The sequence below is a fragment of the Cryptotermes secundus genome, unplaced genomic scaffold (genome assembly GCF_002891405.2).
Source record: "Cryptotermes secundus unplaced genomic scaffold, Csec_1.0 scaffold2192, whole genome shotgun sequence".
Lineage (NCBI taxonomy): Eukaryota > Metazoa > Arthropoda > Insecta > Blattodea > Kalotermitidae > Cryptotermes > Cryptotermes secundus.
The window spans coordinates 34762-48373 of NW_019726289.1; the positions used below are offsets into that span (position 1 = coordinate 34762).

Consider the following 13612-nt stretch of genomic DNA (forward strand, 5'->3'; position numbering starts at 1 on the left):
CGACGACCAAGTGAAATATGCACAAGGCTTTTAAGAAAAGTCTTCTATGGATTATGGATTGTGTACAATGTGTATATGTAAGACTTTTAATGTTTTTGGACCAATGCTACCAGACAAGACATACTTATTTGCATACCTGAGCCCTATTAACCATAAACTTTATAAATGAGGAGTACTAATCTGAAAAACTTGTGATTGTGCTATAGTATTAATAAAAAGTGTACCCCTGCTTAAGATCTTCAAGGGTTGAAACATGTTGGATCACTGAAAACATATTATGCTGTAATCAGATGGATTTATTACATAGTGTAAAGATCAGTATACGATATACACGTTCCACCAACCACGCAACAATGGGAGCTGTGTTCTCTGTGACTAGCCCCTAGGTTACACAACTACTTTAACAATAGAAGAGGTATTTTCTATGTGGTCTGTGCCACAGCTATATTATGAAGCTCCAAGTGGAGGTGGGGTCAAATACCTGCACTGTAGCCCTGCGAGTCATAAGAAACAAAATGGGAAGTCTTAAATTTGAGACAGTAAAATGTGGTAGCAAGTCCCATGGGACTCGGACCTGAGAATGACTTATCTGGCAAGGACCATTAGCAATTGTAAACAACAGACCTGACCTGAGAATGACTTATCAGGCAAGGACCATTAGCAATTGTAAACAACAGACCTGTCCTATCATCAGAGAGACAGGGACAGCCCCCCCCCCCCCCATCAACAAACCTGCAACTATCTGACAGTAATAAAAATCTAGTCATAAGCCCCAGATGGGTGTTTTATTCCAAGATAGACTGACCGACTGACCATCGGTCATAACATAAAGACTCAAGACTGGTAGTTCAGTTAAGAGAATCAGACAGGCAGTTGAGTTGAGAATTCGGACTAGGGGATCCTAGTTGTGCAGCAAATTTCAGGGAGAGATTTAGGATTGACAATTGGGTCAAAGACTACATAGTGATGTGAAGTGATCGTTCCTCTGTTAAAATCCCCTGACAGGAAATGGACAGTGAAGACAATGTAAAGGCATAACCATTGTTGAAATCTGTTACCTAGTAATGACTAGTTAAAAGGGATATAGAAAACCTTATTTTTGTGTTATAACTATAGTAATGTTTAAAGTACAATATTACTTGTACCTATGACTTTTGAGTAATTCCAATTTTCAGTCATACTGATTCATACTGAATCCCAGTTAATGTTTGGTCCTAAATGGACGTTTTCATGTATTATGCAAACTGTAATCACAGATTTTTTTAAAATTTGATATGGAAGTGTTTCACTAAAGTTGGTTAGCCATTACAAAGTGCACATAAACGATTTCTTAGAATCATGACTTTATATGACAAAGTTACACAATGCAGACATTTCATATGACAAATTAGACATTTTAAAATTATTTCAATAATGTTCATTGGGGCACTAACTTCATCGACAAGCAGCAGTCACTCAGTCGGTATAGTTTGCTTGCGGACTTGAAACACGGAGTTAGTTAATGTTCATTGGCCCTCTGGTGCACTATCATAAGAGAGCATATGTACAGTCCAGCTGTCCAAGCACTAAATTTTTCCAAAACTAATGTAGTTACCCAAGTTAAAATCTAGCTGCCAGCCCCAAAGAACCAGGGTATTTAAAACCCCCAATTCACAGGCATATGAAAGTTAATACTGTATTGATCTGACTCTTAAGATGTTCTTCTAATGCATAACTGTTCATCATGAATGGCCACCTTCTATATATACTAGCAGTCATTACAACAAGTGCAAAAAATACATGTCACAGTGGGTCAGGTCACAGATTTTCAAATATCATTAAGACAAAGTTTGAAATTAAGATTCTATTACACTAATCACAAGTGCTGACAGCTCTCACTACATCTCTGCTGAAATGAAATGTCATTATGTTCATGTCACAGCTCAGGTGAATAGTCGATGGTTTCCCACTGTGGCAGCTTGGGTCTGATCCCAGGTAAGTTCATGTGGGATCTGTGGTGGACAAAGTGAAACTGAGGCAAGTCTTCTCTGATCACTTCTGTTTCTCCTCACTCCGGTAAATGCTCTACATTAATCAATCATCCTACCATCTGAGTAATTAGTGTCAAATCCATAACCAATTTAAAAAAGAAAAGTCATGTTATTAATATACAGTCCATAATACAGAATTTAACTAGCTTGCATGTACTGAAGAAATTGTACAGGAAGTGAAATGTTTGTAATTTATTTTTTATCTGAATATTCATTATGATGACAGTTCAATGTATCAAGAAAATGAAGTGTCCATTTTACAGTCAAATGAATGAGGTATGAATGTTAATGAAGGGAATTAATAAAGCACAGCATGCAATAATTCTGACAACACTATTAACCAACCCTCCACCTCGTTAGATTTAAAATATTCTAAGACAGCAAAATAACTTACATAATCATTCCATACCTGAAAGAAAACGGAAAAAAATATTTTACTTCATTTAATATTCAAGTGATAAATAAAAACCTATACAATTGTCAAACCACATTTTAAGTGTAACCTATAAATAGTAATATGTGTTACCTCAATAACCCTGTTTTTTGGGGGACGACCTCTCTTTCTTCGGAACATTCCATCAATAGAGGTAGCAAGATGGGTCATGGTGAGTGGATCCTTTGTTAGGCTCAATTTACGTGAATACTCATGCATTTTGTAGTGATCCAAGCGCCTGAACGGTTTGTCAGAGGGAAGGATCACTTCTCGGCAGTTATCCTGGAACAGTAACACGAAAATATTTAAGAAGACTTGAATTCATGGTTATAAAATACAAAAATTTCCATACTCAATAAATTATAACCAGGCCATGGATTATGTTACAAAACTCACAACATTCCAAAATCTGTGACACAGCACATATGAAAGAGGAATAATTACAATTTGTAAAAATGTTAGTAATGATGAAACATCATTACTCTCTTTAAGGCAAAACTCTTGCAATCCACAGGACTCACTCAAATCAACCATCTCTTTCTTATCCTTTAGAATAAGTGAGGATAATCAGCCTTGGACTTCTATCAGGACACACTTATTGCCTCTGTTAGCTAATTTCATGTTGACTTTTGAATATATACATCTTCAGAAAACCATAAAAATAAATTGTTAACTGAGTTTGGAAAATTCAACACTCTGATACACAAAACACCAATCTAAACTACCTTTCATGACACCACCCAAATGTTCGGTTGAAGATGATGGCGAAATGTAGGATGCTGTTGTAAACACTAGCTAGTCAGAATTGTACAAACCTGAGGAATGGTGATAATAGATGACTGTGGCAGAAAATTGGTGAAATGATGGTTGGAATTAAAAAAATTGTAACATACAACCTATAAGGTAAGCTTGGCACTGAACCTGGAAGACACCAGTGCAAAACTTGGAACTGCCTACTTGTCCTACAGTACAGCTACATATCAGACTGCTCAGTTTTATTTAGTGAAGTGTCAAGAAACTCACCCATGTGCAATGATAGTGCTTTTCTTTGCGCTGGTACGGACAATCCTCCTCACACTGGCTGTTAGGTCCTTCTTGTCCTGACTCTACTGTGATATAGAAGATTTCACTCACTTGCTCCTGTTGCTCATGATTGCGGGCATGTTCTCTAACGCCATCCATAGACCTGAAACACAGACCAACCAGTGTCACTGTAATGCTAATACACAGTGGAACCTCGCTTACCGAGCATAATTCGTTCCAGAATCTTACTCGTAATGTGAAACAATCATTATGCAAAACAATTTTTCCCATATAAATTAATGTAAAATATGATAATGCGTTCCATGCCGAAAAAAAATACTCAAAAAATTTTATGGATAACGTTTATTCAAAGAAAATTATATATACATTGTTTAGGAGCGTGAATCATCTTCATCTTTTCATCTATGCGGAATGAACCAATCTGGAATGAGAATTCGATTTGCAGAAAACAAAAATAAAATCGAAATAATTAGTATATTATTTATGATACATATCTAATTCTTTTTTACTATAAAGCTGCCTAGAGATATTTGTTTTTGCCGACGCTTCAAAATTTGCTGAAAATGCAACACAGCATTATCATTAAATAAATTTGTAGCGCGCATAGCCACTGCCTTATTAGGGTGATGCTTCTCAATGTATGATGCAACAGTTTCCCATGCTTTCAGCATTTCTCTTATTGTGTCAGAAGATTGTTGCTTTGCTGTTCCCTCCTCCTCCTCCTCTGACAAACTCTCCTCCACAAACATTTGCTGTGAAACACAATGCAGCTCCAAATCATGCAAATCGTTGATGTAGACCGATTGTACATGTGTGCTAGATCAGCCATGCTCACACCTTGTTCTCGCTTTTCAATNGGTATTTCGTGGTTTTCCTCAGTCCCTCCAGAAAAATACTGGTTGAGAACATCAAATTGGGGCACGAACGCTTCTTTTCACTTCCTTTCAAATTAATCTTTCACTAGTGATTCTATCAATTGATACTACAAAATNTTATGTTTCATTTCCATGGTTTTTTTATTCCCTTATGGCTGTCTTTTTGTGGCTTTTTCTTCGGGGACATTTTTGCAAGGGTCATTAAACTTTGCACACAAAAAAATCACAAATAATACGTCTGAACACAAGTTTGGAAAAATGTGTGATCACAAGCGACACTAAGATGCTAGCGGAACAAGTGCTAAACACAGACTGATGTAGCAAGCGCACAATCCGGGACTTCCCCTCTCATCACTCGTTATGCGAAACGTCGCTCATTAAGCGAGCCATTTTTTTACAATTTGTTTTGCTCGTTATGTGAATTACTCGTTATGAGAGGTGCTCGTTAAGCGAGGTTCCACTGTATATGAATATATAAAATATATCGAGGTTGAGTAGTGTGCCCTCCTGTTTCACATTCGGGAGACCTCTGATTCAAATCAGCCCAAAGACTGGCTATTCTGACAAATATTTCGTGGTTTTCCTCAGTCCCTCCAGGAAAATACTGGTTGAGAACATCAAATTGGGGCATGAACGCTTCTTTTCACTTACTTCCAAATTAATCTTTCACTAGTGATTCTATCAATTGATACTACAAAATCACAGCTATTGAAATCATTCTTAAGTAAACCATAAATATATGAAATAACTGTAATATCATTGTCTCACGATATAACGAGAAACAAAAAGCAAAAATCTAATTCAAAGACTGTGCTTGTTAACTTATGGGGCAAAATGGTGCTTTTGTGTATTCTTTGTATAAAATGAATGATGGGAAAGCCTGTCCGTCCGCATGTTTTTTGTCTTATAAACTACTAAAAAGATTTCAATGGAATTTGGTATTGGGTGTTCACATTAAAAGATGCAAGAAAGAATTCAGTTTTGGGCATATCAGTCAGTTATAACCACAATTTCACATGAATCCCAAACAGCACTTATTACGAAGAAAGCAGTCTTTTGGGATGTGGCGCCGTGTAGATGGAACAGAGTGAATGCGAAATTTTGTATTAAACTGCTGTAATTGCCAAGTGAAAGGTCAGAGGTGTTAAATAAAAACTGTTATAGTGAAACACCTGGCCAGAGAAGCCACGGATGTAAAAGTCGAAGATCAAAATAATGTAAGTAAGGCGTTCTTTAAATAATACTTTACTTACCTGAAAATCATCTCACAGCCTTCAGCCAAACAGTGATAATGCTCCTTGAACAACATCTCACACTGTCCACCCCCAGCACACTTATCTGTTGGACCAAACCTTGCCAAGTATTTTTGCCAGAAATCTTCACTGGCCCAGGGAGGAACAGAGTTTGATGCTGCAGAAACCGATGACAGTTCACTAGTAAGGTCCACAGCTGACATAGACTGCTCAAGTGAAGATGGTTGCACCACATACGGTGTAGAAGGGTTTGAGTCAGATAGACCTTCAATACCTGCCAATCATAAAAAAGACTACAACTTCAGAAAATATCTCTACTTTTGTACATTATCCATCTATGAATACAAAATGTTTGTAAGAGTGAGGATTATTATTGCCATTATGCAACTTCTGGTTACTACTGTAATGAACTGTAAGACATTATTAATATGTTGCATGAATGCAAGTTTTCTAGTAGGTCAATAACAAGCAAGCAGACCTTTTTTACGGAGTATCGTGTCAATTCTGTTAAGTAATAATAATAGTATGACAAACAAACAAAAACAAATAAACTCCGTGATTTTAGTCCACAAACGAACTATACTGACCAAGCCACCACCACTTGTCGGCAAAGTTTAGTGCCATTTTTTGCAGATAGAGGGTGTCGCGTCGTCAGCGCAACAGATCCCCATGGCCGTTAATTTCGGTTTTCTAGACCGGAGCCGCTACTTCCTTGAAATAGTTCCTCAATTATCATCACGAGGCTGAGTTGAACCCATTCCAGACCCAATACCTCCCAGAAAAAAAATCTTGTAGCGCCGGGAATCAAACCTGGTCCTCTGGATCTGTAGCCAGGAACACTGACGACTAGACCACAGAGGCGGTCATATGATAGTATGACATGACGGCTGAAAGCTGGAATAGTGCAATGAATAGAGGCGGCCACTAATAGAAAACGGCACAGTAAACATGTTTCTGCGGCAACAGATACTGACACAACAAATCATGCGGTGTTCAAGGCAGTCTGTGCCGAGGTTATACATATAAGGTGGACCATCTGGACAACCTAAGTATGGAAAGAGAAGTCTCGAATCTGAGACAGTATCAATGGTCGAAAGCCCCAAGGGATCCGGACCAGGGAATGACTGTGCTGGTGAGGACTAGCAGCAATTGTAATGATAGACCTGTATTTTCATCAGAGAGAGCACCCCACATCAACAAATCCGCAATTGACAGTAATAAAAATCTGGTTGTAAGCCACTGATGGGTGCTTTATTCCAAGAGAGACTGGCCGACTGATCGTCGGTCTAACATAAGACTCGACTCGGCCAGTTCATGCCCATGCGGCAATCAATATGACCATAAAAAGTGGACACAACGTTGGAGGAGGTGTTTTATATTCGGTCCGCCTCGAATTTATGCATCAAGACATGGCAGACTGGTCCTCCAGGGTGTGGATGCGGGTTCGAATTACCTCCACCATAGCCCTGCGAGTCGTAAAAGGCGACGGAAAGGGAACCCAGTGCCTGAGGGTATAACTGAGCTGCCCTCTTCTTGGGGGATATAAATAAGGGGACTTGGCCTCCAGGTTGGGGAAGTCTCGAATCTGAGACTGTAAATGTGGTCATGAGTCCTGTGGGACTCCGACCTGAGAATTACTGTGATCACGATGGACAGCAGCAACTGTAAACAACAGACCCATCATCTAGTGAGAGAGGATGATTCATAAGGACTATAACTGCAAGTGTTCAGTTGCAAAATAAAATTACTGGTTGAGAGTCTCAAGGGGCTTGTCGCCAAGACCAACTGATTGGCAGTAAACCGCTAGTCATAAAGTGACTCTGACTCTGACAGCTGGGCATCATAGTCAGCAATTTAGAGTCCTGAGTTTCAGTGTTGGCAGCCGTTACCTAGCAGTGGCTAGTCATGATAGACTAACAAACAGCAGACTTTATACATGCTGTAGTCATAGTGATCTACAGAGCATAAATCAGTCAGACTGTTATAATTACTTGCAGTTACAAGTTATGGGCATTCAATAAATACAACTATCAATCCAAACTCCATGTCCAGTCACTAACATTTGACAGTAATTTGATATGAATACGTGAAGTGAGGTATATTATATAATATAACAGACAGATTATGAAAGACCATTTGTGCCTATTATTCAGCCTTGAAGCATCATTTGACAACAAGCAGAACTCAAACTGAATATGGGTGACAGCAGAGGCTTTCCACAGAATTCTCAATAGGACCTACACCGGCTCAATTTACACAATTACTGCACGGTTATTATTTGACATTTAAAAAACATAAGCAAATGAAAATGACACTTTGACAAGTTAATGTTGTCTCCAACAGCCAAGACAGCATACACTATAACTGAATCACTGCAACAGACAATCCTTTCATGAACAGACGCTATAAACTGCCACACAACCTGCAGGCAACACAGTACATGCTTTGGGGCTTCAATATAGATTTTTTACATATACTGAACACAGGAGACAGTTTTCCAATCAAAAATATATTTTCTTTAATCCATGCCTGACCCATATATTTAAACTGTATCCAGCCTACATGATTTCAAGCACTCTTCAGTAAGTTGTTGTTTCCAGTGTTAGTACTTACAAGCATTTGTGTTTCCTCCTAGTTTCTTAATAAGAACTTCTTGAGAGGTAGTGCTTTCTATCCAGAGGTATTTATATTGTCAACTCCTCGGTGCCAGTGACTTTTATAAATACTGTTACTCTTTGTAAGAAAATACAGGGTTATTCAAAAAGAATGAACTGATTTCATGACGCATTGCTTCAGTTCTCAAGCATCGTCATGGAATGAGTCAGTGACCATTTGAAAGAGGAGTTATCTAAGTTGTGAATGGCTGCCACAGGGGCGCTGAAGTCGCGTCGTTCTTCCGGCAACGTTCAGTTGTTCGTTTACCCTCGGAATGGCGAGTCCTCAGCAAAAGGCGTTCTGCGTTCTCGAGTTCGCGAAAACAAAGTCAGTTGTCACGGTGCAGCGTGCTTTCCGAAGGCGATTCGGCATTAATCCGCCCTGTCCTAAGAACATTCGACGGTGGTTTCGACAGTTTCAAGATGGTGGATGTCTGTGTAAAGGAAAAAGTCCAGGACGACCACGAGTCTCGGAGGAACAAGTGGCGAGAATCCGTGCTGCGTTTGAGAGGAGCCCGCGGAAGTCAACAAATCGAGCTAGCCATGAGCCTGCAATCCCTCAATCCACTGTCTGGCATGCGCTAACAGTATGTCTACATTTGAAACCATACAGACTGCAGCTCGTTNTGGTGGATGTCTGTGTAAAGGAAAAAGTCCAGGACAACCACGAGTCTCGGAGGAACAAGTGGCGAGAATCCGTGCTGCGTTTGAGAGGAGCCCGCGGAAGTCAACAAATCGAGCTAGCCGTGAGCTTGCGATCCCTCAATCCACTGTCTGGCGTGTGCTAACAGTACGTCTACATTTGAAACCATACAGACTGCAGCTCGTTCAGGCACTTACCAATGACGACAAAAGGAAGCGGGTGGAATTTTGCGATTCGATGCTGGAGATGATGGAAGACAAAACCTTCATTTCACGTTTAATTTTTAGTGATGAAGCAGCTTTTCACTTGAGCGGCACAGTCAATCGTCACAATGTGCGTATTTGGGGAACAGAGCATCCACATGAAACATTTGAGCATGAAAGAGGTTCCCCTAAGGTGAAGGTCTGCTGTGCTGTGTCTCAGAACAAGGTTTATGGTCCCTTTTTCTTTGAAGGAAACACCGTTACAGGACAAACCTATCTCGATATGCTCCAAAACTGGCTCTTCACTTCATTGCAAGCAGATTCACATGACTTCATTTTTCAACAAGATGGAGCACCACCACATTGGCACCTGATGGTCCAAGCTTTTTTAAATGAAAAAGTGCCTCAGCGATGGATTGGTCGGAAGGGGGCCAAAGACCTTGCTCTTTGTGCTCGGCCTGCGAGATCCCCAGACCTCACCCTGTGTGATTTCTTCTTGTTGGGATATGTAAAAGATCATGTTTATGTTCCACCGCTACCCACTAACCTCGATGACCTTAAACATCGAATAAGAACAGCGATTAACTCAGAGTATCGTGATATGCTGATACGCGCCTGGGAGGAATTCTCTTATCGCATTGATGTTGCCCATGCTGCAGGTGGTGGCCACATTGAACACTTGTAAGACAGGAAATAAAAGTTGACTGTGAGTAGAATACTTGTGACTTGGCTGGAGTTTTGTATTACTTTCCTTTAATAAAATATTGCGTAATAAAATTGGTTCATTTTTCTTAATAACCCTGTACATATATTTATACACAAAAAGCACACATTGTTGTCAGGTCTATTTTCAAAATAAGACACCATTGATGTTATGTTCATTCAGTACTTTGACATTTCGCTGCTCCCATAACAGTAGCTATACTATCCTACAAATCATGGCTACTTGTACCTGAAAGAGTATGGCCAAATTTTGCTGAAAAGGATGGTGGAGGAATGCTAACAGTTGGAGACTGTCTGCCACCACCATCACCTGATGCCTCACCATTGCTATGAGGTTGACTGCTTTCCTGTACTGAACTTGCTGCACCAGCATTCAATGAGCTTGGCCCCTGCTGGATTACTGACGCTGGCATCGATGAGCTCAGTGAACCATCAGACTGCTGACTCAACTGAAATGCAACAATATTAAATAATGCATCAAACAAAGAAAAGCGAAAATTACAAATGAACTAACACATGATGTGGAGAGAAAGAAGGGATGGAGGGGGAAAGGGAAACAGAGCAAGCAAGAGAGAATACAGAGTACTGAAAATGTGTATTGCTCTATAATGTACAATTATTTCATATGTAGCTAGTAGCATTACATAGAAACAGGTCTCTATCGGCCAAATATTAGACAGGAGGAGGAGGACGAAAATAATGACAATTTTTTTGATTTCTAGTATGAAATTTTTTACAAACATACAAGTATGTTATAAATTATGTATGAAATAATGTTGACAATTACATATATTGCGATAATGTGAAACACTGAGGTTACATAAAATTTAATATATACAAAATCTGCCCTTAAGAAAAGGTTCTTCTCCAAATGATAACAACATTCTGTAATTATTTAACATTTTGACCATCTACATATGAACCTAGTACACTAAACTATAAGGTAAATTACATGTTATTCTTGAATTATAAATTTACATTACACATACAGTTAATATCATAAGATTTGTAAGACTGAAACTATGCCAATTAACAAATGGACTTTATTAGTTCCCACCGTAACGCCTTCAATCTACTGCGGAGTTCTTAAGTTCCAAATAGCAACTATAATAAGGGTACAGAAAGAAGTCTCTTGGATAAGAAGGATGAATACACATGAGGCTTCCCTATTTATGCCCACTGTTGTATTCCCCTCCAGTATCCTCTGGCCTAAGTCAACCAGTTCAAATTAATTGCCACTAGCAAATATTATCATTCCTGCAGACAGAATGGCTAGACAACTGGAGAGCAATATAGGAAAATACACTGGAAGAAGCAGAACAGCCTGAAAGATATGTGGAAAGGGTTGGTCCATGGGGTTTCTTTCTGTGGCATCAGTACAGTTTCATTTCATTCTTACAGTCAAGAACTTTAGGGATCTTGTTACCACAGATTCAGTAGCACACATGATATGCAATATGCTTATATATATATACTATATTTATGGGCCCACACTATAATTGTATCAAATGAATACATATGAATGTGACTATATAGAGAGTGTAAATAAAGTCTGAGAACAAATTAAATGATTTATTGCACAAGAACTACAAATTATACAGATATAATATACGTGTCATTTTGAAGCGAAACTGAAAGTCTGTTTCTACCTCATAAACTTTCGATGTGGGAACGATGAGTGACTCAGCAGACGTCCACACGGTAATCGAATTCTTGCCATACCCTTCCCAACATCGCCTTGTCAACTGTGGCAGTCGCTTCCCACATCACGTGGAAAAGGCGGTACATACACCAGATCTTTAATGTGTCCCCATAGAAAAAAATGACATGGAGTGATATCTGCCGATCGTGGAGGCCATTTTACGAAACATCTATCCCCTTCTGCAGCACGTCCGATCCATCACTTGGGCAGCTCCGTGTTCAGGTATTCACGAACTTCACCATGAAGTTGGGGTGAAGCTTCATAGTCAACTTCTTGCACAGAACTTTCCACCCTGTCATTGGGAGCATTTGGAGTTCACGGGATGCTCAACACACTGATTTCTTTGGACTCCTCGTGAATATCTCTTACATGCTCCCCATCCTCTTCACTCACACCGGGACGTCCACTCTTCTTTTCTGGGCAAAAGCAACCTGTAGCCACAAATTTCTTGTGCCAGTGGTAAACAGCTCTTCCTGGTTGGTGGGTTCTTACCATACCTGGTCCTAAACTTTCATTGCACATGTGTAGCACACTTGTTTTTGTCGAATTCTAACACACAGAAAGCCTTCTCGGCACCTGAAGTTACCATGTTTGCAACTAACGCAGACTATCGACAAATGACGGAATTACGCGCATTGGCGGAACATACAAACTTTCAGAGTTTCTCTTCAAAGTGACATGTATAATTTGTAGTTCTTGTGCAATAAATAATTTAAAGTGTTCCCGGACTTTATGTACATCCTGTACATAACTTATCTTCTCACCTGGTCATTGAATGCTTGAAGCATATTTGGACTAAGTTGTGGTGGCTGGGAATTGTCACTACTCCCAGCAAAAGTCTTCATCATGCTCTGGGCAAGTTTGAATTTCCGATAGGCCATTTCAGAGTCTTGTCGCTCATGTTTGCGCTTGTGGCTGAAGAGCTGTCCACTGGAATGCAGCACATAGTTGCATCCTGTACGGATGCAATGTATATGGTTGCAAACACGGGAAAAGCGACAACTGTCAAAAGGGCACATCTCATGCTTCATGAACTTCTTGAAGCCATCTCGACTTAGCTGCTCATCCTTGATGTGATATGTCTTGTGTTTTTCTAAAAGCAAAAAGAACCTTAAATTTTCTTATAAAACTTAAACTGAAAAATGTATCACTTAAATGAGATTACTTATGTTCAACAAAACAATTAAACTTCAACCATTCTCCAAACTGTACAGAGGGTTCAGTTGATTTTTAAGCCTTTGTCTTTACCGGGTTTAACATATAAATTGGAATAAAAAAAAACATGAAAAGCACAGAAACATAAAGGACAAGGTGTATAAGAAGGGTAGCAGGCTACTGACTTTCCAATCATAAATTCTATTAAATATTTTCCACATTAAATTGTGATCCTGCTATTTAAAGTATTCAAAGTTAAAGAATATACTTAAAATTAAAATATTATGGCTAGGACGACAAATATGCATAAGGCAACCTAGGGAAAGATGGCAGAAGACCATTATCACATCTAAACAACAACAAAAAAAAGTAAATATAATTCTGCATTAATATTGTCACAATTCTGAGTGATTATAGATTAGTTTTGGATTGAAGATTGGATTTATTGACCACTTCAACACATGACTCCTGACTACACTTAATTACAGCGTCATCGCTGGTCTCCATACTTTACAAACCATTACATCACATGTGAATTCTTTTCAGTCTGCTGTGTCTTCAAGCAGTCATTCCCTTGTAACGCCTTCTAACAAGTCATACTACAAGTGGAGATGACATAATTCTGCAAGAGGACCAAAAAGTTGCTGCAACAGAATATGGGGAAGGAATATCTCATGCTACCGACCAAGGGGCCCTGATGGAAGAACGAGATGGTACAGCGATCATTACTGCTCACGGGGAGGCTACAGATGTCCAAGGAAACGAAGCAGTGAAAAATTCAGCAGNCCAATCCTTTCCATGGGAACACATTTGTTTGTGAAACCGTTACTCATTAACGTTACATATTTGCTTAGTGGCCTCCATAGTCTAGAAGTAACGCTCCCACCTCATGACTCA

General features: G+C 39.3%; 1 protein-coding gene across 5 annotated transcripts in view; it reads right to left on the minus strand.

The window, feature by feature from the left end:
• Nucleotides 1-13612, minus strand: part of LOC111864186 (zinc finger protein castor homolog 1) — a 183393-nt gene that overhangs the window by 27648 nt on the left and 142133 nt on the right. For 3 of the 5 annotated variants that reach the window (XM_023851257.2, XM_023851253.2, XM_023851256.2), the window contains 6 exons: nucleotides 12325-12653; nucleotides 10088-10307; nucleotides 5636-5909; nucleotides 3487-3649; nucleotides 2557-2745; nucleotides 2425-2439 (listed from right to left, as the gene is read on the minus strand). In XM_023851257.2, coding sequence (XP_023707025.1) covers nucleotides 2425-2439; nucleotides 2557-2745; nucleotides 3487-3649; nucleotides 5636-5909; nucleotides 10088-10307; nucleotides 12325-12653 — 1190 coding nt within the window. The remainder of the gene's footprint in view (nucleotides 1-2424; nucleotides 2440-2556; nucleotides 2746-3486; nucleotides 3650-5635; nucleotides 5910-10087; nucleotides 10308-12324; nucleotides 12654-13612) is intronic. The other 2 variants (XM_023851255.2, XM_023851254.2) reach the window with 2 other exon arrangements.